Raw genomic sequence first — 27,617 nt, forward strand, 5'->3', positions numbered from 1 at the left:
TATTATCATGTTCCTCAAAAAAGATCTGTTCACTTTTCCTGGTAGACTCTACATTCTGAATCCCATTTCATTAACTCATCCACGCACAATTGTTAAAGGTCATTGTACTAATCCGTCAGAGAAAAAGTGATTTGGTGGAGGGGAGGGGGAGTATTTTCTACAATTTGTGCCGACGTTTCGGTGAGCCGGATGGAACCACATCGCGGGGCCGGTTCTGGCCCGCGGGCCGTAATTTGGGCATCACTGATCTAGATCTAGAGCTGAATCCCCTATTTGATTCTTTTTTTTTTTTTTTTTTTGTACAGTGATATCAATTTTTTTGAAGCTATTGGTTTTTTGTTAACTGTAATACTGTTGGGCGTTGCTCAAGACTGAAAAGTTCTGTTGGCGCGCATAGTGATAGCTAAGATTGAGAGATTGTCATCTCTGGTTGAAATGGTTGACATTAGGGATCAAACGGTCTAAAGGGTAAAAATCTGATAGTGCTACCTGAAAAATAATCATGAACATAATTCCTTTTTTCTCAAAGCAGAATCTAGCACTCAAAGGGCATCGCGAACATGTTGAAGAAGAATTGCAAAGACAAAATCTCTGAGAGTTTGTGAAATTACTATCCAAGTAAGATCCACTCCTAAGAGAACATGTAATTTGAATCAAGCTCGTTCCAGACCGAATATGTAAATGTCCCCACAAATGATGAACGTATTTGTTGTAATATTTGGTGATTACTAGCCAGATATTTCTAGATAATTTCCCAAATGTTAAGGCTACGTTGTCTTGGATAATGACTTTCATTGACATCATTTTAATTCCTTGTCTGCTTGAACCAGGAATTTGGGTTGCTAAATCTGACATCAATTCAATTTCAGTTTTACGTACACTAGGATGGCTGCCTGGTCGTGCGGTTTGCACGCTGGACTGTCGTTCAGATTTATCGATGGTCCCGGGTTCAAACCCTGCCCGCTCCCATCCCCCGTCGTCCTGCGGGAGGTTTGGACTAGGAAGTAATTAGGCCTATCTTCAACTCTGAAGGAACATCCGAAACATGTAAAACATTTTACAAGACTACAACTAGACTGTTTAGACACCTTTTTATCAACTGCAGCCCACCGCTAGGACGTTCTCATCAAAATAACGGTAACTAGCCTTAAGAGCTTGGGGCGCCAGAGGAGAAGCCGTCAAGATGGTTATATGGTTTAATTTTCAAAAATTTTAGAAACTCTATAGAGACGTACATTGACTTGCACGGGTGAAAAATCTTCTACTGGATCTGAAGCAGGCGGTTTGTTAGTTACTATGCAGCGATTGCAGCCTACATTTATTTTTTCACCTTGGGGTTTTGGTCGCTGTATTAACTAAAATTATGGACACGTAAATCTACCATCAAAAACATGGTTTGTCAATTCGAGACTGCACACTTAAAGGGAAAACATTAAAAACATTGCTAAAGCCAGTGCTACCTTTGCCGAAAGCACGTGCACAGATCTGGAGATGAGCAGACCCCAAGAAAAACGATGACAGGAGAAAATACACAAGAAAGAGCTACGGAAGGAAATGTATTCTTCCTTGGACGGGATAATTAATGAAATCACCCGATATGAGTAATATCATGATGTAGTAGGCTAAGTAGGCATGATTTTTTTTCGCCATCCTCATATTGAAATAATTGCGATCAACGATGAAAAATTTGCGACTCACTAATCAATTTAATGGCAATTGATGTAAAAAATATATTTTTTGATAAAATTCTTGATAGTTTTGAGAGCAAGAAAGCACGTAAGATTTATTTGTAGCATCATTTTTGTTAAATTGATTTTGTTTTGGTGAAGTTGCACTTGAACAATCAATACACACATTAGTTCGGGAAAAAAAAGAAACGACTTCTCTATGTTTTATTTCGTTTTCTTTTTTTTTTTAATGGGGGTTGGGGCATCATAGGCTTTAGCTACGCCACTGCTTTTAGATCAACAGAAAAATCCTCAATGAACACTGTTATAGGGACCTCAATGAATTCTGTTTCTCTCTTACGAAGCTCAACCTGGGCAGTGCCATAGAATGAATATTAGAGCAATGCTCTCAATGTAACAATACTATGATAGGGCCTACTTCTCACATTGTAAAGAAGAAGTCGCCTACAAGGATGTAGGCCTGCTATTATAATAATTTTTTGTTTGTTTATTGGAGAGCTCTATTCCATGCTGCTATAGTATGTTCGGGTCCTATAATATCTCTCCAGGGCAAGTTACCCTGCCTCATAGTCGCTCCTGGGTGAAAACGGTCGCAAGAGGAAGCGATTAGGCCAACTAGGTAGCAAACAAGACTCCAGTGGGAGTGCCTAAAGGGGAGCGAGAGCATTCCCTTTGCACTGGTCTGGATTGTATAGAGAGCTCCCACAACCATGTCAACAATCCACATGCCGTTCTTCAAGGGGCCGTTTCAAAAGGGTGAGCCCAGCACGGCCTAGAGTTTCAAGAGGCTTCATATCAACTCTAACTCAAATGGTCCTATCTTTTATCTGGACATTTAAGAAGGAAGGTGCCTGAGCATAATTGCTGTGCTACCTTCAGGTGCAAACACAACTCGAGTCAAATCCTGAATTAAAAATTCTTAATCTACATCAGGATTTAGGAGGTGCGGTGGCTGAGCTTCGCTTTCGAATCCTGGTGAAGACTGGGATTTTTAATTTCCAGATCTTTATGCGTCTGAATCCACCCAGCTCTAGCCTGGCATTAGGTGGGGAAAGCAAAGGTGGTTGGTCAGTGTGCTGGCCACTTGACACCCTCGTTAACCGTGGGCCATAGAAACAGATGACCTTTACATATACTATACTATAGATCGAAAGGTCTAAAACGGAAACTTTTACTACAACAGAATTTGAATTTTAGCTCCTCAATTAGGTAGCTAAGAGGCGATACATCCCACGTACTATAAATGTACTTTTTTTGGAAATCAAAAGAAAGATAATTTACCCTTAGCGTGACCACAAACACTTTTAATAAATCTGAAAGGTATTAATAAAAAAAAAAACAACAAATTTTTATAACATTCAATGACAGGCAATTATTTCCAAGAAAACATTATTGACAAAAAACTTTTTAGATATAAAAAGATATTTTAAAAATATATATAAATTCTGATGTTTTTTTTTCCCTTCTAGAGCTGTGGTTTTACTTTGAATCTTTGGTTGATGGTCTTGAAATAGATTTAGGAAGTATAAATAGAATAAGTTGTCTGCTGCTAGTCATTTTATTTTTAATATTTCAATAAATGAACAAAATTAACAAAATAAAAAGAATCCATGAGAACAGTCATTACATATTTTCTAAATTTTATTAGGAATTAGGCTGCATACTTTGCGTACAAATTTTCATTGTTTTTCTTTTTTAATCTCTGGTAAGATGCTTATAACTGAAATATTAAATTTCAATAATTCCTAGGTGTTAAATAAATTAAAAGTTATCATGGAATCCATACATTGACAAAACAATATTTAAAATGAATTCATACAAACCATTAGGGTTTATTAAAAGAAATACTTTGTACTAAAATTAAGAACATGAAACTAAAATGATATTTTACCTTAGTTAACCAATATTCTAATATGTGTTCTTTGTTTGGAACAACTTTATTAAATATCAAGAAACTAGAACAGATGAAAAACAATCGTGATATTTAAAACAAATGAATATTCACATTTGACTAGGCTTATATTATAAACAAAATCATACACTTTGGAGACACTCCAGGATAGGAGAATAAAAAGTTATGTAGCAATAATACTGGTATATAAAACAATGAACTATAACTTACAAAAACAAAGACACAACCTTTCAGAGAAAGACAAAGGCAAAGGCACATTTCTTAATCCATATGCAGGGACAATTTCATACATGTGCTTTATCTTCACTAGAGCCATTAGAGGATGGAATGGGTTGCCTGGAAAAACTTTTGACACATCAGAGTTTAAGTCTTTAATTAACATGCACAACTAGATTAACACAATGATATGATTAGGACATAATTATCTTCTTTTTTTTTTTTTTTTTTAAAGGAACTTTTTAAATTTATAAGATAAAACACAGCTAGGTTTCTTATGCATGGATCAAACAATATTTGGAATTTAAAAAACATTTTACAAGAAATTTCAATACTTGATGGATGAAGCAAGGTAGCTAATGGAATGGCATTTGAAACATAATTGTGTTATTGGCATACTATAGTCAATACAAATGTAATAAGAATTAGCTTCTTATAAAATGTTTGCAGCAAATTTTAATTACCACTCATTTATTTTTTTTACACTTGGATTAGATCTTATCTTATGTAATACAGTTATATTTTTTTCTGAGGCAGAAGTGTAAAAAAAAAAAAAAGCAAATAAAAGATTAATCTTAGAACTTTAAGACAGCTAGTAATATAATTAACTAGACAACAGGCCTAGTGGAAGTTCTGAGGCAAGAGGAAAACTTTTCTGAGTTCCTGGCTTCTGCACACTTATGGCAGCTATTTGCCCTGCTCTGTCAATCATCTTAGACAAAGGTAACTGTTCCATGTTGGTCATGTAGTAAGCTAAGGAACCAATAAAAGAGTCTCCCGCTCCCTGAAAATACAAGATCAAATGTACGCCAAGGTTAAAATATTGACTAAATAGTCAAGACTTGAGAATAAAATAGAGAATTAAAAAGAAAAATCAAGGGTATCAAAAATATTTTACAAAAGACATTTTATTTTTAGCAAGGTGGATAATAATAAAAATAATTATAAAAATAACAAAAAAAATTTATCAAAACAGATTTTTCATTCGTCTGAAAGTGGAATGAACCACACTAATCTATATAATTTTAAAAGTTATACTATGACAATCAATATTTATTACCTGGCCATGTTTTAACAATAAGCATGGGTTTAGATATAAATAGTGGTATTTATATTTTTATTTTAAAGATTTGGCCAAATAAGAACAATATTGCTATTTTGTGGAACAAAAATATTTCAAAAATTTACTAAGAGTAAGATTAGAAGTTTACATATATATCAAGTAAAGTTTATACTTAAAGTGCAAAGGATGAAAGACCACATTATGAATATTACTATAAACCCCATCCGCTAAATTTGCCAAATGCATACGCATTTTAGAATCAAAAGTAGAAAATTTGTATGCAAAATATTCGCAATTAACATTTTCACTATATAAAAATAACAATGCTTACAGTTGTGTCAATAGCAGTGACTGGTGTTGCTGGAATATGTTCAACTTCCAGGTTGATTCTAGTTTGATAAACAACTCCTTTTTCACCCAATGTGATAATCACTGTATTACATCCCTTACTTTCAATAAGCTGATGACAAGCTTTCTTGGCTGATTCCACATCAGAAACTTCTTGATTTAGTAATAAAGAAGCCTGAATGAAATGGTGTAGAGCTTATCCTTTTGTTCAAACAAAATAATATAAATAATATTTGTATACCTTCAACCATAAAGCACATAAAGCCAAAACAACTTATAATTCTCTTAGACTCATTAAGTCAATAATTTTTTGGGAAACTTCTAAAATATTTGACATGACTAATTATGATAAATAATAAAAGAAAATGGAGATGACAAATAGAATCTCTCTCTTATTGGCCTCTTCAGTCATGAAACGACTATGGTTCATCTCAAACACTTTTTCATATGGCTGTGGAGCCCTATTTTGGAGAAACACTCCCGTTCACATATATTGAATGTCAAGGTGGCTTTTGCTTTGGTGAGGGAGGAGCTGGCCACTTTCTGTGTGGCAAGCTTTTCTTCAAGAATCAAGGCCCATGTTTTCTCGCTGGCTATAGCTTTCTTGGTCACCGTCTCTCTGCGGTCTAAGGCTATGTCTTCCAAATGGTCAGTATTAATGTTTACTGATTTTAAATCCCTTTTTATCACATCAACATAACTGAGGTGGAGGCAACCAGTTTTTCTTGAGCCAGACGCAAGTTGCTAGTACAGAATGATTTTCGGGATGCGATTGTCCTTCATCTGTCAAACATGTCCGAGCTAGCGCAGGCGGCATTGCCTGAGGACAGTACAGATGCTGAGAAGGCCCATTCTAGCGAAGATCTCAGTATTACACACTCTTTCTTTCCATGTTATTTTTAAGATCCTTCAAAGGCAGCACAAGTGGAATGAGTTTAACATTCTCTCTTGTTTTATGTAGGTTGTCCATGTCTCGCTGCCGTATAGTAGCGTGCTAAGGACACATGCCTTGTAGACCTCCATTTTGGTTGCTGTGGTGAGCTTCTGGTTTTCCCAAACTCTTGGTCGGAGTCTTGCGAAGGTTGATGCGGCCTTCCATATGCATTTTTTTTATCTCCTCTTCTAGTTACAGGTCACCTTGGATTGTAGATCCAAGGTAGCAGAATTTGTTTACGGCATCTAGAATAATCTTTTCCTAATTACTTCTTTCCAATGATGAAAAAAGTAAAATAGTGGTGCCTAGATTTAGAAGGGATAGATTTGCTCTTAAAGAAGTCTTTTGTTTAGATATGTGCATTAAAAGTTGTTTTTTTCTCTTTTGATATGAAAAGCTTTTTTTTTTATAACCCTAAAGTTTTAAAAATAAAGAATGGATAGATAAAGTTGGTAAAGTGAATTTAAGTCTAGATAAATGGATGTGAATATTCAAAGGAAAATATCTTTACCTCAGTTTCATTAGCACAGAAAAAATCTGGTAAAGAAAATAATTCTAGGTCTAAATCTTTATCAGCAGGAGCAGGATTAAAAATAGTTTTCACTGCAAGAAGAAAAAAAAAAAAAAATATATATTAAAAAATAGAAAATAACATGAAAAGGACATTTTTACTTTAATACTAGACTATGTGAACAAATATAGCTACTTATACAAAATCCATTAATAATTAGAAACATATGTTGTCTTTATAATAAATGACACTTTGTGAACTAAAATATTTTGATAAATTTCATTTTTAGCAACAAAAAAAAAAAATCCACCTCCACATTTTTTAGCTAATTTCAGAGCTGCTAGAGTTGTCTCTTGTGGAATTTCATTTTGACATACAACAAGCTTGGATGAACTGATGAGAGCTTCAGCTTGGTTCACATCATCAACACTAAGCAAGTTATTAGCCCCAGGTACAATCACGATACAGTTAGAGCCTACAAAATAATGAATTAGAACATTTTGTTTTCTATTGTTTAGATCAATTATAAATTAACCTTTAAATGAAACCAGAGCAGTTTAAACATGCTAGATCTTAAAGCAGATTTCAGTTTCAGTAATCAGAAGTGGACTCATATTTTATTGCAATTAAAATAGGCAACCTGGAAATTCAAATATAATGATAATCAGACATAGACTAAATAATATAATCGCATACACAATCACAAAATAAAATACTTTAGTCTCTTAAGAGATTTATTTTGTTACGAATCTCACTATCCAGGCTCTCTGCAAACTGCACCATACACCACCAACTTAAAGAACTTGACAAGTCAGGGCTCCAAAATAACGTAAAGGTTTAATGTCCATAAATAACAGCCAATACTGTACAATTGGCAGCACGTAGAACAGTACAAATAGCTCTGCGATAACAAATATCTCTCCGATAACACCGTTCCGCCGTATCAAGTCTTGCACTGGCCTCTCCGTCTCGTTCCGGGCTTGCACTGGGTTCAACAGTTCAGGACTGACTTCACACACTAGGCTCGTTGTGTCGGACTCGATCGCAGACCAAGATCAAGACGCCGTTCGTCTCAACTGTACATGATAGTACTCCGCACTGAACCGTCGTAATGCTCTGTACAGAACCACACCGCTGAACTGTGCTGTAGTCGACCGTGTTCTGAACTCTTGTCGTGAACCTCCTTTCTGAACCGTCTTGACTGCGACACCTCCGCTCTTATATAGGGTCCCTACTGGCCTTCTCGAACCGGACAGAACGCCGCTCGACGTTTCTAGGTGGTCAGATGACTACAACCCTCGTGACGCTCCTGAGCTCTGTTCACGGCGTCGATCCTTCCCGAACCATCATGTTGACACTCGTCTCGGCCGTATTGACGTAACTCGTCACGGTTGACCGCTCGTCTAGCGCTGGCCTGGGGCGATTTGCGTCGGCTGACTACACTCACACCACTACCCCCATCTGTGCCACCACCAGGTTTATAACAATATGATAAATTATTTATGATCATTTGGTTATCCTATGTGTAGCAAGTTTATAAATCGTGACACATGCACAATATTTAGTTCATGTTAGTAAATTTAAATTTATGTTCAATAACCTTTTAAGATGAATGAACAATGCCAAGGATTTTTTTTTTCATGCTAATTAATGTAAATATTGATGAAAATGTAAGGTCTATAGACATAGATTGCTTTCTAAACTAAACTGGATTAATCAAATCATAATATGTTTTTATTTCATTTTATTGTGGCCTGAATAGATTATGAAAATCATTGACTTAGCAGAGTTTAAGTCTCTAATTAACATGTACAATTAGTTTGACACATGGAAACATCTAAGATGTAATTAACTTGTTTTTAGAAAGAAACAGCTGTAAAAAATGTGATTTATAAAGTGATTTTGAATGCCAACATCACATTATTATTTTTTTTTTACAATAGCATGGCTGCCTGGTTGTGCGGTTTGCGCGCTGGACTGTCGTTCGGATTTATTGAAGGTCGAGGGTTCAAACCCTGCCCGCTCCCATCCCCCGTCGTCCTGCAGGAGGTTTGGACTAGGAAGTAAACTATCTTCAACTCTAAAGGAACATCCGAAACATGTAAAACATTTTACAAACAAACATTTTTTGCATGAATAAAATTTTTTTTTTACAACTTTAAGCTGTGACTCTGAAGAGTGAAAATATTTTTTAAAATGAGATGATGCAAAGATTAAATTACATCACCTAACAAATCACACACACAAGCTTTTTAAAAAAGTTGTACCGTCATTTCCAACAAATATTGATGCAACACCAGTAGATGCTGTCTTGAGACTTTGAACATGCTCTGTAATCAAATAAATATTTTTATCAACAATGCAGAAAGAGAGGAGAAAATGACTAGCAGGTGCAAAGAATATGATATAGTTTTTTTTTAAATTTCAACCCTGGAATACTGTCTTTGACAAATCACAAGCAGATAACTCTTAAATCAACAATTTATCATCTAAAACTCACTTTCATAAAAGTGCATTCATCTTATTCAAAAATTGTTTAAAATTTGTCTTTTTAATGAAATATTTTGTATTTTAAATTTTGCAAAAAAAAAAGATACACTTAAAAAAACAAAATCAAGTGTTGGAGGGGAGACAACCATTCTCCTCAATATAATCTCTATTTACTTGGCTAATAGAAATTTAAATTTAAAAAAAATTAATATATTAAAATACTGACAAAATATTAAAAAAAAAAAAAAAAAAAGATTTAAAGCATGCAGGGGTGAATAACTGTATATAAAAATACAATAGATATACATATAAAAAGCTTGTTTGACCAAACTAACAAAATCACAGCACCAAAAACACAAACAATCAATACAAAAGACAATTTTGTGTTGTCTTATAGTTTATTTCGTCGTCAATGGCCTTAGAGTGGAAATTCCCAGGACACAAGACATAGAGGAAGACAAAAAAGAACCCAGAGACACAGTATACTAGATGTAGCCGAGAGGACAGGAAAGAACTGGGAAGCAATTAAAAAACTAGCAAGAGACCATGTGGAGTGGCGTGTTTTTACTGAGGCCCTATATGTTCCATGAGGAATGCAAAGGAAAGATGATGATGAATGAAGAGCTCATGGCCAACAAACATCTTGTGTTTTTATTTTGGCCCAGAAGGGTTCCCTATATAGCGGTATATATATATGTCTGTACTTAATTAAAATACTAACCACAGTTAATATTATTGGACAAAAGATTGCTCAAATACTGTACACCAAACACATCCTCACCTAGCTGAAAAGACATGGCAATAAATGTATCTTTCATTGAAAAGTTATGATTTAAGAAGATTCCAAAGGAAGGTCCATTTTCTAAATCAACTATTTAAATAGTAATAGCTAAGCACCAATGTGAATTTTTTTTTTGTTACAGAGAAATTTAAGCATAGATATTTAATGAATGTTGTTCAATCTAAAAATACAGTTCATTAAGCAGAGACTTATTTCTCTACACTCCCTGCAATAATTAAAAGTCTTGCGGGCTACTGAAAATTTGGCAATTATTTAGATGTTAATCATCAGGTCATAAAAACTACAACAGAACTTTTTTTTTTTTAAATAATTATTAAGTGCCAACCTTTCCAACTAATGCTGTCTTTGCACCTAACTTAGCAGCAGCAACACATTGATTGGCTCCTTTACCACCAAATCCTGTTTCAAATCTTGTTCCTGTAAGAGTTTCTCCTCTCAAGGGAAGACGAGAGACGTAACTGTTAGAAATAAAAGTTATTTATTTATTTAGTGTACCGATCTCATCATTCTTACTGTTGTAAGAACTTGTTTGTTCATTAAATATATAGTTCAATTATTTCCATTTAATTTTGTCTCAACAATCCACCCTTCTGTATTAAGGCATATTTTGCTTCTGTGTGTTTGATAAACTTTAAATTTATATTTATACAATTTTAGGATACCCCTGCGTCCACCCAACTCTGATGTGTACCTGACATATGTTAGGGAAATTTGATTGGGCATGATGCTAGCCATGTGACATCTTTGTTATGACCTTTACAAAATCTACTCTATAGATCACAAGGTCTGAAAGGGGAAGTTTACTTTTTTAACTTCTTCTTGTATAATGGTTCATTTTAGGACACATCAAAGCAGAATGATTGTCTGTGACTGGTTGCTATCCACAGTCTCCCCAATTATATTTACCATCCTAAGACAATACTGCCTGCATTGACTGGTGGCCACAAAAATTTCATTAAGTTATCTGGGGTCTCCATAAGTAACTTATGAAAGGCGCAAGCAAAGCTGGCAGGCTCCACCTCTTTTATGTGTGTGTAAACAGGTCTAAAAGTGGTGGATAAGTCATAGATATTATTAACTACTAGGAAGGTGTAGCCTAAGTCCTTTCTTTGTGGAGAGGTACTGGTGTCAAGTCAAGAGGAGCAAGGAAGTGATTATCTCATCTGATTATAAAAAAAACATGCAAAAAAGAAAACATCTGTCTAATCTGCTATCTAACACCTCTTTCTATTTTTTAGATGTGATGTATAGAATGAACTCTTAAACTCACAAGATAATTTAGAATTACTACCACTATCATACCATAACAATGCAACTCAGCAGAAATGTCATATTTGAAAGGCAAATAATAAGAAGTACAAACCTAGAAAGATCTGTGTTGCAGCTTCCAACAACAACTACATCCATACTAAGATTCTTTTTATATGTCTATGACAAATGATTAAAAGACTAAAATAAAAAGAGATTATATGTAGGATATATAGCTTATGACTTATGAGATATTATTATAGAAATATTAATAGGTCTAAACTTATTTAATATTTTTAATATATTTTTAAATTCTCCTAAAAGTAGTCTATAGAGTAGCCTATAGATCTAGATCTATTATATTTGGTAATTTATATAAACCTGTAATATATACATGACATGACTATATTTAGTATATAGATCTAAAATCTAATATATTATATTATTATATATATAGATCTAGATTTGGACATTGGTCATTTGGATCTATTATATTACACATATTATAGCCTACTCTAGAATTAAGAATAGAGATTCGAAATGTGACATTTAAAAAAAGGGGTAATAGTGTATGAAAAGCAAAGAGATTTATGTTAATTAGATCTATTCTCCTATTCTAGTAAATAGATCTATCTATATATATAGTATATAGACCGTAAAGTATATTAATCATAAAGGTCTTGAACCTAGTGTATGAATCCCTAAATACTGTCAGTGTCAATAGTGTCAAGATGATGCCAGAGTTCAAAGTTCAGATTGAATGAATGAAAACATATATAACGCCAACTCGTGTGATTTTCTCAAACTTGTATAAACAGATGTAGACTGAATATGATATGTGTATCGGTGTTAGATCTACATCTATATTATAAATTATAGCAATGAGACTAGATCTATATGGCCAAACATTAGAAGTTGATGCCTTTAAATTCCTATAGGGTTAAACATTTATAATACTCAGTTTAACTTAGGCATCCGCTGTCATATGACATAAAATGATAAGAGTATTATCATACTCATACTTATGAGTTAACTGGAAACTCTCTGTCTGGAAGAGTAACCGTTTTCAACACTAACATTTAAAATCATTAAACTTGATCGGTCATCTTCCAAAGTCGATCATAGGATGATAGGTCTATCTCTTTAGATTACAGCTGAGCTAGATCTAGATCTAGGACTTTTCTACGACTATGTATAAAGCCACGTGGGATACTGCACTGATTAATCTTCGTACTCAAAGTGAGTCAATGACAAGCCTAAATTAGTAGGCAAGTAGGCCTTATTAAATATTTGTGTATGTGTAATTAAATAATTTCTACATATCAATATAAAGGATCGATGTATTAGATCTAGATATCCACTGATCCAAATGATAGTTTTTAGTATTCGGTCCTGGTTTAAGTGTCTCTTTATTGGAGACTAGCCTATATTTAGTGATTAGTGGTGTTACTCTAGTGACCTAGTCAATGTGATTATTCCTTTTTTTATAAATCTCACAAAATGTTGTCTGTTCTGGTTTCTTTATGCTTTCTTGAGTAGAGGGGTCCCAAAATTGGAAGCATATTTTAATATTGGTCTAAACAAGTTTTATGTTCTTGTTTGACTTGTAAAAGTTTCATTTAATAAACCCTAATGTTTTGTTTGATTTGTACAAAGCTTATATCAACTCACTATGTCTGTCTGTTAAAAATTTGTTAAATGTTATTTCTCCCACAGCCATTCTAGGATCAAGTTGAAACTTTACACAACTATTCATGGGCATAGACAAGACATGAATCAATAATAATGATAAAAAGTAACCTTCTTCTTCTTCTTCATCGTTCTCATTGTTATGTTGGAGTGTTCATATGACTAAACCAATACATGAGATGAACTGCGCAGTGGTTTCCAAATCAGGGAGCTCTCCATATAGTTTTCTTTCTATTGGGGTGATTTGGGGCCAATGTCTTATACGGGCCTCTTGGTAGAGAGAGCAGTTTTGGAGGACGTGGTCGGCATTTTCTGGTGATACTCCACATGGGCAGATTTCACTGGTTCCAATTTTGAGCTTCCGGAACATGTGTTGTCGCATTCTGTTGTGTCCGGTCCTGAGTCGAAAGATTAGACGTTGGTCTTGTCGGGATAGCTTATAGTAAGCATCATCTTTCTTGTGATTTGGATGGGAGCTCGTCCATTTCTCATTTATTTTATCTACAATTAATTTCTTCATTTCTTCTGGATAGAGTGCAGAGTTTACTTGTGAGTTTGTTCTCCCACTCTTGGCGAGTGTGTCAGCCTTCTCATTTCCTGCTAGTTGTATGTGAGCTGGTATCCATTGAATAACAGTTTTTTTGCTGTTGTGGTTGAGCTTTGTGAGTGCTGTTCTGAGGTTTTTAATATAAGGGGAATCAGAGTTTTGCAGGCTTTGGAGGGTTGTTTTTGCGTCTGTTAGAAGGACAATCTGACTGTGAGGGGAACTTGGATGATTTGCTAGCATGGTAGCAGCTAGTGCTAGTGCTTCCCTTTCTGCTCTGTGACTGTCAGAGAGCTCTCCAGTTGCAAAGGATTTTTCTAGTTTTCCTCCATCTGGCCATTCGATAAGTATTCCAGCTCCTCCATTTGTGGTGGCTTTATGGGATGAGCCATCCGTGTAAACTCTGATCCACTGATTGCTAGGGTAATTGGTATGTAGAAAACAGTTTACTATTTCCTTGAGCTCTGTTGGTCTGTAATCAGATTTTCTTTTTATGTTTTCAATATGGTCCCTTATAGTAGGAAGAGGGCTTTCGTCCCAGGGTGGAGATTCATTATAGTGTATCGAGGATTCCAGAGTAATTTTTTCAAGTTGGTGTTTCTTTTTTAGGTTTAGAGATTCCTGTATGAAATTGGTCCTTTTGAGACGGTTTTTTGTGCCAGTTTTGTGGATTTTTGTTCTGAGCGGGTGCCTCTCCAAGGTTTCCAATTTAGTGAATTGGGAAAGGATTTTTATTTCTCTTCTTTCATCCAGAGAGATCAGGGCAGCGGTTTCCTCCATAGCTCTTATGGGTGTTGTTTTGATTGCTCCTGTCATTATCCTTAGACCAATATTTTGAACCTTGTCTATTTTTCTTAGGTTGGTTTGGGCTGCTGAGCCCCATGCTGTGGCACCATATTCTAGTACAGGTCTTACATAACTGGTATAGGTCTTTTTCAGGATGTTGTGATTAGCTCCCCAATCTGTGCCAGCTAATTTTTTCAAGAGGGATAGTCTCTGGATGCCTTTACTCTGTGTTTTATCTATTTGGTTTTTCCAGGTTAGTCTCGGGTCATAGGTGACTCCAAGATAAGTAGGGCTGTCATTTTTTTCTAAAGCTTCCTTATCTAATGTTAATTTTATTGTTTGTTGTTTTGTTGACAGTGAGAATATGGTATATGTTGTCTTTTATAAAAAGTAACCAATTAGTCATTTAATTACCGGTAATTATTTTGTTTGACACCAACAAGGGAATCTAAAACTTCAGTACTCACATATTAGGCTAAATTTGTTGGGTTTAGGCTTAGTTTCCACTGTCCATATTTCTAATTAAAAAAACAACACATTTCATATCAAATAAAACAAATCAATACTTTTAACCCATTTATGAGTGTTTCATTATTGGAATAGCAACATTGCAACCCCATGAGAGTTATTTATATTGAATTGATCAAGGCTACCACAGGAGATGTGATTATGTTGTGCAGTTGCAGCATTGCAGACATTGGTGTTCTGTGGCCTCCTCAAAAAGTTATTTAAATTTTCTGCACAAATAAATGAATATGTGATGTACTGGTACTTTTTTTTTTACCTTTACCTATCCCTTAGACTGTTGGGGCACCATGCAAGATTTGTCGACCATCTTTCTACATTCCTCTTTGTCTTTTGCCTAAGTTAGAACCTCGTTCATTGGCAGGCCTCGTCCATTCTTTTTTGTTGTCTTCCCATTGCTTTCTTTGTTTGCCTCTTCTTCTTTTCCTGGTACTGTTCCCTGACGGGAGGTCTTTGTAAGCCCCGAAGACGTAATATAACCATAGATTTTTAGCTTGCGTTTTTTTTTACGATAGTTAGCAGGTCATCATGGGGGTCCAATTGCTGCAGTAACCCTGTCTCTAATGTCTTAGTTTGTGATGAGGTCTTTCAATGGCAGTGAAAAGAAACTACCAAAGCTATCATTGTTACAACAGTTATAGAAATGTAGACTTAACATTTTGTATGTTCTATTTTTGGCAAACCAGATCAATCCCTTACCAGTGGGACAAATAATAGTATACATTTTCCTTTCCTAGAATCTCTGTAAATGCTCTGGGAACAAAGAACAGATGAGACAAATATGAATCCAATGGTTTACTAAGTTGTGGCATCTCATAAAGAACTCAATGCATGAAATTTATTTAAAATGAAACATGTTTCAGCTTTGTATAAATCATTGGTACACTTTATTTCAGTCATCAAACAATTTATTTGGCATCAGTTTTGGTGTGGTGCCACTTGTCTGGGCTGCATTTGCTGGTTTCAGTCTTATTTTCACAAAGCACAAAAAAAATCATTTTGAGGAATAAAATTTGTTGTCTCTTGTCCTGCAGCTTGGTGAAGCCCTTATCTCTTGCTTCTAGAATAATATCAGCACATTTTTAAAATCAGATTTTTAAGTCTATGAAATAATTTTTAACTTTTTTTAATGCTGGTAAAAAATTTAATTTAGGCTGCTGTAACAATTTGCCCATGATGTTGATTCAATGTACCAGTAATGTAATATTTTATGCCATATAAGAAAAGAACAAAAATAATATTTTTTTTTAGTTTAGTACCATGACCATTCATCAGAGCTCTAGTATTCATGTCTTGAGCAATGCATGGTCATTAAATTGTGTTTTATAAGGAATTATTGCCTCCATTAGACATGCTTTAGATTTAGAGAAAAGCACATAAAGCCCTTGAAAAATTTTAGAAAGAAATTACAGCTTCAAAGGATATTTTTGAGGAATCATTAAATTAAGGCTGTGAGCTGAATGTGGTACAGGTACGGAAAAAAACACAATAACTTTTTCTGCACTATAGGTTGTGGCTCTGCATTTATGATAATAAGAGACTTGAGCTCAATACTGGTAAGTCATTGGTTTGATAATAAGAGACTTGAACACAATACTAGTAAGTCATTGGTTTTCCTGGCTGACTCAAAAAACTCATTCCATGATCTGTTTCCTGAGAAATACCATAGTTGACAGTTATGGCATTTATTTGGAGCTATAGATGATGAAAAATAGCTCTCAATTAGGAAATACTGGATACATTGGTGTAATGGCTCAAAATACTATACTTTTTAAACATAACAAGTTAAGGTGGTGAACTTTGTCAACACCTCAAAAAAGTCAATATGACATCTTTTAGTTCCATATTATCTAAACCGTTTGATTTTTATCTAGTACTTCTACTTGTTCAATAACATGACCTTAATTTTCTGAAGCAATGTTGATATTATCTAGATGAGTGATTATAATGAGTAAAATGGTCTACGGCTGTCTCAGATTTTTCCACTTACGGGTATTCAAAAGATTGTTGTTTAAATTAACAAGTGTTCTGAGAAATAAAAAGATCTCTACGCACTCCTACATTAAAATTAAAAAGACTAATCTAAATGTACATGAATAATGAAGCAATGTTTAGCTTTTTAAAAAAAAGAGTAAAGTTCCCCGTTCAGACCTTTCGGTCCATGGTTAGCTTTGAATATCAATAAAGAGCTTCAGTACATGTTATGAAATGCACATTAATGAACACAAATATAACCAAAGAGTTAAAACTCTTCATGTTAGAAGTGATTATAAATAAATTGACAAAAAGCCAACATATTTTGTAAAATGACTTTTTTAGGAATATAGTACTTTGTACATTGAATAAAAATTGATTTCACAGACAGCAACATAAATTAATTCCTGACTATCATTTTTCTGTATTTTTTAAATTTCCAGTTTGACTCTGGTCAGCATCAGATTGTCCTAGTCTTGGCTTTTTCAAAGATTTTTGCTTCTGGTGTCGAAACTTTCTATAAAGAAAAACAAAAAACCAAAAGTTTATTAAACTGAAATTAATTAAATGAAAATGATGGCATGAATGCCATTAGGGCTAGGACAAGGAATAAGGGGCATAATATGTTCAAGTAATATTTAGCTCTTGGTTTCTTTATTTTTTTAAATTTTCTATTGTATAGTGAATCTTTCATATGCATGCTCAGTGTGGTGAGGCCAATCCTTTAATGGGACCTGTGGGGGATAAGGCATATTTGTGCTGCATTTAGGTGCTGTCGAGATTAGAACTTGAGTCACCATAATAGTTTGAGTAAAGTAAAGTAAAGTACCACTTTCAGATCCTTTAGATCTATAGAGCAGATAATGTAAAGGCCATCTGTTTTTATGGCCAATGGTTACTTTCTCCAGGTACCCAATAAGTACTTTTGCCGCTTCCTAAAAAGTAGTCAGGTGGTTTAAGCCATCCAGCCACTTATTTATGTAAAAAGAATCTCACAACAAAAAAAACAGTTTATTTGGCACATGTGTTGTTTTCTCTCCTAATTCACATCTTGACCATATTTAACGAATGTATTTAACTAGTGCAAGTGTTAATAGTGCCTTAAAAGTATTGTTCTGATAACTGAATGCAAACTGTGTTTATATATTTAAAGCCTAATGTTTACCTTTTTCTCTGTAATCTTTCATAGTCTCTAGGGTCCATAGTGAGAATTTGTTGCCTTTCTGGTACATGGTTGGCCAGGCGACGCTTTTCTTTCCTGAAAGTTATTACAAATTTTAAGTTTTAAAGTTAAAATCAACTGAGCATTTCATTTACAAATATTTACTTTTATTAAGAAAAGAGAAAGGAAAAATTTTAAAATTAAAAAGTACCTGTAACAAGCTATTAAAAAAAAAGTACAAGCCAAAAACACATTCTAAATAATAAAGTTTGGATTCTTACCTTCCTGGCTTTTTAATTGCTATCATATAGTCAGGAACAGGGCACCCAGCTTGACGAATCATGTTGGCGATGCTGGAAATAGGAATAAGAGATACATGTAGAAGACTAGGCAGTTAATGATGAAAACATAAACAAAACAAAAAAAAAATTTAATTCAATTCATGAATCAAAATTATAGTTTAAAAAAAATTTTTTTTTTTTCAAAGATGAAATAATAATTTTTAGAATTTGCTTCTAATAATTATTGTTGAAGAAAAGATGAAATTCAGTTCAAGTTGATAATAGAAGCCAATTTTCAATAACCTTAATGTGGTAACTAACATTACAAATAAATTGATGCCAACAAACATTTAATAAAATGCTCTGAAAATTTTTTTTCAGGACTGTTAAATGATACAATAAAGTAAATACCCATATTTAATACATTTTTTTAGTTAGCTTAAATACAAAATAAATGAAAAACCTACAGAATCAATATTTTTATTAATTTTAAATTCCACATGCAGAAGTTGAGTGACAACCATTCATGTGTTTACAAAATTGAATAAATTCAGAACCTATTTAAAATAAAACGTAAACAAAATTACTTTTCCTCTGCAGCTCCTCCTATTTCAACATGTACCAAAGCACTTATCCAATATGCTATCTTACTAGTTTATCAACAACAATTACCTTCTTAAGTTAGGTTTATCATTTTCAGTAAAAAATGTTATAGCTTTTCCAGTCCTACCAGCTCTGCCTGTTCTTCCTGGAATCACATTAATTTTAGAAATTATAAATTTAGTCAAGCAATGCTTAAGTTTAGCATCTGTGTAACATGGAGAAAAAGCAGTTAAGCAAATGGCCTCAAATGAAACTTCTCAAGATTCTAATCTAATGGACAAGATAACCAAATAATTCTAAATTTGGCTGCCATAATGACACTTAATGTAACAAAAGTATCAAATAGGAACTTCACTTTCTCCCACAGTTGTTGTTACACTATGGCAAAATAATATTTCTTCATGACATCTCATGAAACAATTCCTTCTTAGGCACCCAACATGTTTTGTTAAAACAAACACATTTAGTCTTTGTCAGATCACAGAATACATAGAGGTTCTACTGCTTTAGAAAACAAAGAGTCTCTGTAAACTTTTTTTTCAAACATCACTATAACCTGAAAACATCACACATACCTATCCTGTGAATATAGCTGATCGCTGTGGTTGGGAAGTCATAATTTATGACCAAGTTAACTCCTTTGAAGTCTATGCCTCGGCCCATAAGTTCTGTACAGATGAGAAACCAAATGTGACCCAGCCTGAAGTTTTTGACCACTTTGTCTCTCTGTTCCTGGGGTCTGTCTGCATGGATGACATCAATATTAATGTTGTCATACATCAACTCTGTGTACAGATGCTTTGCTCTCTCTTTTGATTGGACAAAAACTAACACTGGTGGGGAAATCCCCTAAAAATATAATACAATACAATCAAGATATTCAAAAAAACAACATTTAGGTATACTAAAATAAAATCATAGATTTATGACATAAAACCTGGGAAATATATACATCTGGAAGTGAAATATCCCTTGTCTTTTTTTTTTTTTGAAAATGTTAAGTTGCAATATTTGTATTCATTTTTTTTAAATACATATAAAAATACACTGTCTTCATCAAAATTATAACAGAGCAAAACTTACTTCTCTGATTAAATTTCTAATTGCAATTAACTTTCCAGATTCATCTCCAGTAAAAAGTAATTTCTGTTCTACTGTGTTTATAGCTGTATTTCTATTTAAAGGGGAAATAATAAAACATATTTATTGAGTAAATTATAAAAAAGACAACTGACTAAGCTATACATATTTTCTCTGAATACATTTCAAAGGCAGAATCAAAATATGAACTTAGCAACCTTCATCCTCACATGTACTGCAGTCTAACAATTTGTAGCACAGAGTGTAAGTAGACTAGTTTTGGATAAGTGAAACAAACTAGGAGATATGTACTGTAAATATGTAAGAAAACTTTACCATTTTCAAATAGACAATGTTAAACTCAGTTGTCGTTTTGCTTTTTAATTTTATGCATACGAAAATTCCAGGTAATTAATGCTAAGAGGAAATAGTTCAGCAACTTTATTTCAAATGCAATAAATCACAATATCTAACCAGAATGCAATTCGATCCAAATGATATTTCAACCTTTATTATTCATATTGTCAATTATTAATGAAGTACTGAATGATGTATGGGTATTATAATCATATCGAGTTGTGAAAATGAATAAGAATGCACACTGAAGTATGCAATCATTGATGTCTTGAGATACATTTGTTTAATGACTTTAACAACAGTTTACAATTGAATAATGATTTAATTGCAAATGATATAAGAATCACAGTAATAATTATGTAAAGTCAAAACAGATTGAATAATCGTTTGATAGAAAAACAGATTGACTTGAACTGACCCTGAAACAGGTATTCTTTTTACTTTGTAGAGTTTCTTTAATAGACTTTACTAGAAGTCACAGTCATACATCTTCATGAATTCCAACTTGTTACAAGCAATCATTGGGAACAAAGACTATTGGAAACTTTGCTTATGTAATAGATAAAATGCAAATGTTTTTAAGACTAGAACTTACTTGGCACCAATAGTAACTTGTACAACATTATCTAAGTTCAGCTTACACCACTCTTCTACATCTTGAGCAAATGTGGCACTGAACATGGCTCTGTGGAGTTTAGAAGAACTGCAGGCCTTGTATATAGCTCCCAGCTGAAGAAGACAATATCAGTTCATGAAATGAACATTTTTTTTTTTTACTAAATCTTTCAAGATAACAGAAAATTCCTTTATTTATTGAATCTATGTGTATGAAACATACATTTAATAGAATGTTACTTTTCTTGGAATATATTACAAAGGAAAGTTTAACATACACAAAATAGTGATTAAATATTTACAATAACTATAAGTTATGAGCTGTACAATGGTAGGCTATATAGTGGTGTTTCGCTGATGGGTCAATAGGTAGACAATCTAACTACCCAATGAGAACCATTCATACACACAGACACACATATTCTCCAAATCAACAAAACAAAGTATACCTGGTCTCTAAACCCTCTGGTGCCTGCTTCAAACAACTTGTCTGATTCATCGACAACAAGCCATTCCACACTGTCGTGAGTACATTTAAAGTCAAAATCAGTTTTAGGCAAAAGACTCAAACATAAAATTAAAAAGTTACACAAAGGAAACACAGTGACAATCGTCTTCAAGATGGTACAGAACTTCTTGAGATGGTATAAAAAAATCAATAATAATATCCTTTGATCAAACACAACCACATGTTTTAATAGTTTCTTCAGTTTTAACACTAATTCACTAATGCTGTTCAATTACACCATAATTGTATCTGTAGTGTTGAATTTATCCATCTCATTAATTATAATTCTTAATTTTTTTTTTAAATATCCCTTTTATTTAATGACCCTTTGTCAAAAATTAAATTATCATAAAAATGTTTCAATATTCTTTTTGTTTTTTCTTTGAGCTGGTTAAATATCATTTTACCTTTGAATTTCTTTGCATGGACATAATGATTATCCTTTTTTTTTTTTTAAAAAAAAAGTTATTGCCATTATTTTTTTTGTTTAAATTTTAAACAAAAAAGAATATTATGAAAACTTTTGACAAATCCAACAGGGCCTTTTGAAAAAAAAAAAAAACTTGTCTTGTAGAGCTATATTTCAGTTTCAACTAACTTCATGCTGTTTAAATAATATTACTCTTTCTAAACTAATATAATTAAAAAGTAATAAAATAATTTAAATTTAATCAAATGAACAAACAAAAGGCTTACTTCCTGACATCAAGTAATGGAGGATTCTGTTGCAGTAAGTAGACCAGCCTGTTTGGTGTGGAAACTAGAATATCTGAAAATAGAATTTAAATAATTTGTCTTTGATGCTTTACATAAATCATACCTATGTTAGTTCACATGACTAAACTCAGCTTTCATTAACCACTAGATAATCTTCAGTTACTCAAAGAAATAAAGATAAAGACTTACCAAAGTTCTGATTAGATTTTTTTATTGCTGTTGATTCTTTTTCAATGTAACAACTTCTTAACCCTAGCCCTTTGGACAACTTTCTAAACTCACGGACTATCTGAAAATGTAAATTTAACAGCATGCAATATTACTGGAAAAGTATGTTAATTACATATAAAATGGCATATCCAATTATGTTCCAGTTCTCACTGCCTAAATACAATACAGGTCAAAAGTATTTTGACACTAGAAGAAATAATACAGATCATTGTGTCATAGATAAAAACAAATCTTCCTACAGGAAGGCAAGCAGGGGTCAAACCCCAGATTATCAAGTTGATGGTCAGCAACAAAGCACATACTGGCTGTAAACAGCATTACATTTTTTCTTATTTAAAACAAAATCTAGTAACATAACACAGACTAATGCTTTTCTGCTGAATAACGAGGACTTTCAATATACACTTGCACATATGCTACGACCATTAAGTTTATTAGAATCTAAAAACCGTTCACATACTGTAACTCTTATCTCTTAAATCTAATTTTGCAATATTTAGTTCACAAAACAATTATACAATATAATTTTACTATCAGTAAGACTATCTTAAAAGTTGTACTCTATACTTAAATTCTAATTTGTGTTTGCTCTTTAACTAAATTATTATGAGATATATATATATATATATATATATATATATAGATAGATATAGATATATATAGATATATATATAAACTTTAAATGATCAAAACAATCAAAAGTTATTTACCTGTTTGGCCAACTCCCTAGTTGGTGCCAACACTAGTGCACGGAACCCATTATTCTGAGGTTCTTTTAAGTGATGTAAAATTGGTATTATAAATGCAGCAGTTTTTCCACAACCTGTGGGGGCACATGCCATTAAATCTCTCCCCTAGAAAAAAAAACCACAATATGTTTTGAAACAGATTTTCATAAGATAATTATTTCATTTCAGATTTCAAAAACCTGCTTTGTACTTTAAAAAGAAAACTCACTGTTTTAAAATGAAATCATTAATTGCTAATTGTAGAGCTTAAATAAAATCATGCTATCTTATGTCGTTTTTTGGCTACATTAATGATCCAAATACAGCAAGGCTGTAAAGTAAAGTTTCCCTTTCAGACCTTACTATCTATAGGGCAGATAATGTTGTGGTCATCTGTTTCTTTGGCCAACGGTTAACAAGCAGGGTGTCATGTGGCCAGCAAAAAGACCAACTGACTTTACTTTCCTCAACTTAAGTCAGGAACCCATTAGAGCTGGGTAGTATCGGGTGCACTAATAATCCAGAAATTCATAATCCAAGTCTTTGTCGAGATTCGAGCATAGAACCCCCAAGTTCAGAAGCCAAGCACTTAAACAGCCACCGTGCTCCCTGAGACTTAAATTATCGTTCCTCACACAGGGTGAAATATTACATTACTGTTATGTTAGTAGTGCTATGATTTTCTACTAATTACATTGGTATTTCAACCTGCCCTTCTGAGCTTGGCAGTTAAAATAAGCCAAAGAACCAGAACCCTTACCTGTATCATTATAATTATAGGCTTGTCTCTGCACACCAGTAGGTTCTCTATACCCCTGGCTTTCTATATAAGTCAAAATGTCATATGAAGTTTTCAAATCTTTGAGAGGAGCTGAAATATCAGCATCCTTACCTGTATCATGATAGGAATGGCTTGTCTCTGCACACCAGTAGGTTCTGTATACCCCTGGCTTTCTATATTAGTCAAAATAACATCCTTAACGCCATAGGAAGTTTTCAACTCTGCAAAATCTTTGAGAGGATCTGGAATGTCAGAACCTTGGATGTGGATATGATGAACATTTCTTAAATGTCGAATCTGTTGATAAAATAAAAAGTGTGTGGGAAAACATGTAAAGAATACTGAAAACTACAGCATTCTCGACAGGAACTGATAAAACTAATCAAATTATTTGATTTTCTGTTCTCAACACTTTAATGAAGACTTACTTCCTCCTCGAGTAAAGCCCTTTTTTTAGATGCTGTTATCTTGCCTTTTTTCTTCTTTTTTTTTGTGCTCTTTTGATCATCGACTTGCGCTGTTTCTGGTAATGTTTTTACAGACGCACTTAAAGTGCCATTATTTGTTGTTTCATTTTGTTGGGCAGGCTTTGATTGAATAAGCTAAAAAAAAAAAGTTGTAAAACATTATCAGAAATACAGAGCATTGCTGGAGTAAAAGGTACAACAGAGTCAAAACAACTGAAGTAAGACAATTCAGCACTGTAACAACTTAGAAGAAATACAGACAAAAGAAATTGTATATTTCTAATTTGATTAAACAAAATAATTGTACAAACAAAAGACTAATTTTATTTATAATCAAACAAGGAATTCCATAGTTTGGACACATTTTAAAGTAGAAATGATTATCAAAAATTATCTTTTGTAATTTCTGAGATATACTTTATCTGAAAAAATGTAATTTTTAAATATCAAGAAAAAAAAAATTAGCCCCTGAATATAAACATTTTTAAATCACAGACCTAGAAAACTAATCCAGCTTTGTAACGATACCAAATTTATAATGCTTAGATGAGGTAACGACCCTTAAAGTATTCCCACATCATATAAACCCCCAAGATAATCTAGGTTAAATTTATCGATAATGTAAGTTTTTTATATTTAAATAAAATAATTTTAAAATAGAATAAAATTATACTTAAGAATTTGAATTCTGTGTACCTGCTTTTAAACATTTATACTAATATCTTTGATTAACATGCTAAAATAAATAATTTTTTTGAACATGATTGTAAGAGTAAGACTAGACTAGTAAGAGTAAGTTCTTTTGAGATGCTGAGTCGGCTGAGACATAAGAGCCTAAGTAGCTATTGTGTAATGTGTGCATTGCACGCAGGTGGCCAAGCTTAACCAAGCACAACCCTCTCGGAGGCCCTGATTCTAAGACTAAGTATTAATTAAATTAATAGAGTCTAGATCTAACTTTCAACCTAAAAAGGCTAATCACATCAGTGAGTTATCGATAACTGGTTCACTAATAGTGACACTATTATTAATTAATCATTTAATGTAATTTAAAAATATAATAAACCTTTAATCGCTCTGCATCTTTTCCAAATCTTTTGAGATCAAATTTACCAAAGGCACTTAATTTCCAAAACAACTTTTTCCGTTCCTCCATAGTTTTAGATCTAATGTAGATCTAGAGCCAACTTATGTATTGAAATCGAAAGTGACACCAGAACACTTTTCGGTAATACCAATTTTTATTTCACAAACAGTAAATATACAACAAATAAATTGTCTCCATAGTTTTGTCTATTCACACAACTAAAAGAATTAATGCTAAGGCCACACCAAAAAGTGTTGTCGCAGATAGCGCTTTCAAATCGATGATGGCAACTCCCTGGCGTTGTGCGACACTCGAATCAAGAAAGAACAAAATAAAACCGTCGATGTCACTAACACAACAAAAGCCTGATGTCAGCGAAGCAGCTGACTTCAGCAAGAAAATGACTTTGCAGGAAAAGCTAGACTTCATTGACGGAGAAATTCGAAAAATTCACGTGTTTTGCACCAAGTCGGGATACAGCGCAACCCAGATTGAGCAGTTCGCTAAGCCATTTTTTGAAAAAGAAAACAACAGCATATGCTCTACAATTTGGGTGAGCGGTAAGGCATGGAAAAGACGAGTGGTGGCTCTGATAACGATGGTTGTAGCTACCGTGTTCTTGTTTCGATATGACCCGGCGTATCAACTTGCAAGCGCCCTTAGCAAGCAAGGTGCTATCCAGGTAGGCATGATAGTTATACAATATAGTGTAGATTTACAAAGGCTCACAGGTTAGGATACATTACGTTTTGGTCTGTGCTCTGAATAAATACTGTACATTTCAGGATACATTTAAATCGATAATCCCCAAGTTGTTATGGAATTTCTTTACCTTTTCCTTTTTTGTTCATTAAATTCATTCTTTAAACTACGGGGGAAAAGGAAATAAAACACACACACACATAAAAGCCAAATATATAGCCTGTAGTATATAATAATAATAATAATAATCTTTATTATCCGTAGGGAAATTTGTCTTACAATTTGTGCATTACACCAAACAAAAAACATTATAACTATAAGAAACCAAAGTGTACATTCACACCAGACTCACTCATAATTTACATGTGACAAAGTTTATACCAGATTGTTCTTATTTAATGATTTGATTGCCAGGGGAACAAAAGAGTGTGTCTGTTTGTCTTTGCTATCGGTGTCTTGTATCTCTTCTGTGATGGTAAAATCACAAAATCCTGACACAAAGGGTGATTCTTTATTTCGAGGATCTTGTTAGCATTTTTATAGATGTTTGTCTCAAACAGCTGCCCAAATGGGGTTTGTTTTTTGCCAATGATTTTGCCAGCAGCATTTAGGATTCTATAAAGTTTATTTTTATTTTTAATGCTTAGATTGCCATACCAGGCAGTGATATTGAAACTTAAAATATTGCAGATGTGAGCGTGATAAAACAAAGCCAAGGCCTTTTCGCTAACATTAAACGAGGACAGTTTTCTTAGTAATCGTAATATGGTCTATGTACGAAAAACACAACCTAATAATTATTCAGAAAGACAAAAAGATAAAGGAACATTTCATATTCCGAATGCTAGGACAAATTTGTATAAGTGCTCTTTTTTTCCTAGTGTTATTTCAGGGTGTAGCTGGTTACCCGAGTCAACAAGGAAAACCAATGAATTAGCAGAATGTTATGATCTAATTTACATGCACGACTAGATTAACACACGGATACGCGTATCATGCATATGACGTCATTATCTTCGGTTTCGAAGGAACTTCCGTAATTTATAAGATTTCTTATTTGTAAGTTAAGGCTTATGCTTGCATCTTGTTATATAGTTAAGATTGAGTTGGAGCAGAAGGGCGTGTAGGCCTATATTTTGTTCGACTACCCATATTGGAGAATGTAAATAAAAGCTTCAAAAGTCAACCCTGAAGAAAATTAGGAGCCGGTCACAATAAGAAAATATGTAGCTTACTGCGCTATATTCGGCAAATCTCGAAACGTTGCTGATTCCAAAACTGTATATTATTTTGAGAATCCCTTTGGGTCTATGTGTTGCGACAGCATTCCAACCATCTCTAATGAACAGATTCTCGTTTCAACACGAAATAATTCATCAGAATAAAGTTTCACATGAAACATAATCGTTCTACGAATGTTCTACGACATAATAGGGTTGAGTTTACAGAATTAAATAAAAAATCAAAGTGGCATCACACCTTCAGGACGTGGTCTCAAAAAAATGTAGGCTACTATTTGAGATAAACTAAATTAACTCTTTCTCTCCTAACTGACGATACAAGCGTTG

The 27,617-nt window shown here is 33.4% G+C and overlaps 3 protein-coding genes across 5 annotated transcripts in view; 1 reads left to right on the plus strand and 2 right to left on the minus strand.

Moving 5' to 3' along the window:
• Positions 1-2,977: 2,977 nt before the first annotated feature.
• Positions 2,978-12,030, minus strand: LOC106062027 (ribokinase-like). 3 transcript variants are annotated; one of them, XM_056024368.1, is made up of 9 exons: positions 11,899-12,030; positions 11,328-11,392; positions 10,290-10,422; positions 9,884-9,947; positions 8,916-9,002; positions 6,983-7,147; positions 6,673-6,764; positions 5,211-5,402; positions 2,978-4,600 (listed from the first exon to the last, which is right to left on the minus strand). In XM_056024368.1, the coding sequence occupies exons 2-9, from the start codon at positions 11,369-11,371 to the stop codon at positions 4,421-4,423; spliced, it is 957 nt and encodes a 318-aa protein (XP_055880343.1). In that variant the 5' UTR covers positions 11,372-11,392; positions 11,899-12,030; the 3' UTR covers positions 2,978-4,420. The 3 variants fall into 3 exon arrangements, with proteins under 3 accessions (XP_055880343.1, XP_055880342.1, XP_055880344.1); XM_056024367.1 differs by having other exon boundaries at positions 11,328-11,413; positions 11,899-11,973; XM_056024369.1 differs by having other exon boundaries at positions 8,940-9,002; positions 11,328-11,413; positions 11,899-11,965.
• A 5,021-nt stretch (positions 12,031-17,051) lies between these two features.
• On the minus strand, positions 17,052-25,564 carry LOC106053168 (probable ATP-dependent RNA helicase DDX52). The gene is made up of 14 exons (XM_056023600.1): positions 25,327-25,564; positions 24,222-24,395; positions 23,905-24,090; positions 22,995-23,138; positions 22,243-22,342; positions 22,033-22,105; positions 21,278-21,347; positions 20,809-20,942; positions 19,860-19,950; positions 19,352-19,625; positions 18,846-18,921; positions 18,174-18,245; positions 17,896-17,988; positions 17,052-17,247 (listed from the first exon to the last, which is right to left on the minus strand). Exons 1-14 carry the CDS (start codon positions 25,414-25,416, stop codon positions 17,145-17,147), a joined length of 1,680 nt encoding a protein of 559 aa, XP_055879575.1. The 5' UTR covers positions 25,417-25,564; the 3' UTR covers positions 17,052-17,144.
• A 9-nt stretch (positions 25,565-25,573) lies between these two features.
• LOC106080200 (uncharacterized) overlaps positions 25,574-27,617 on the plus strand; it is a 29,611-nt gene continuing 27,567 nt past the window's right edge. The window contains exon 1 of the mRNA XM_056023604.1: positions 25,574-26,029. Within this exon, the coding sequence (XP_055879579.1) occupies positions 25,628-26,029 (402 nt within the window). The 5' untranslated portion in view covers positions 25,574-25,627. The remainder of the gene's footprint in view (positions 26,030-27,617) is intronic.

Source organism: Biomphalaria glabrata, chromosome 3 (assembly GCF_947242115.1).
Source record: "Biomphalaria glabrata chromosome 3, xgBioGlab47.1, whole genome shotgun sequence".
Taxonomy (NCBI): Eukaryota; Metazoa; Mollusca; class Gastropoda; family Planorbidae; genus Biomphalaria; species Biomphalaria glabrata.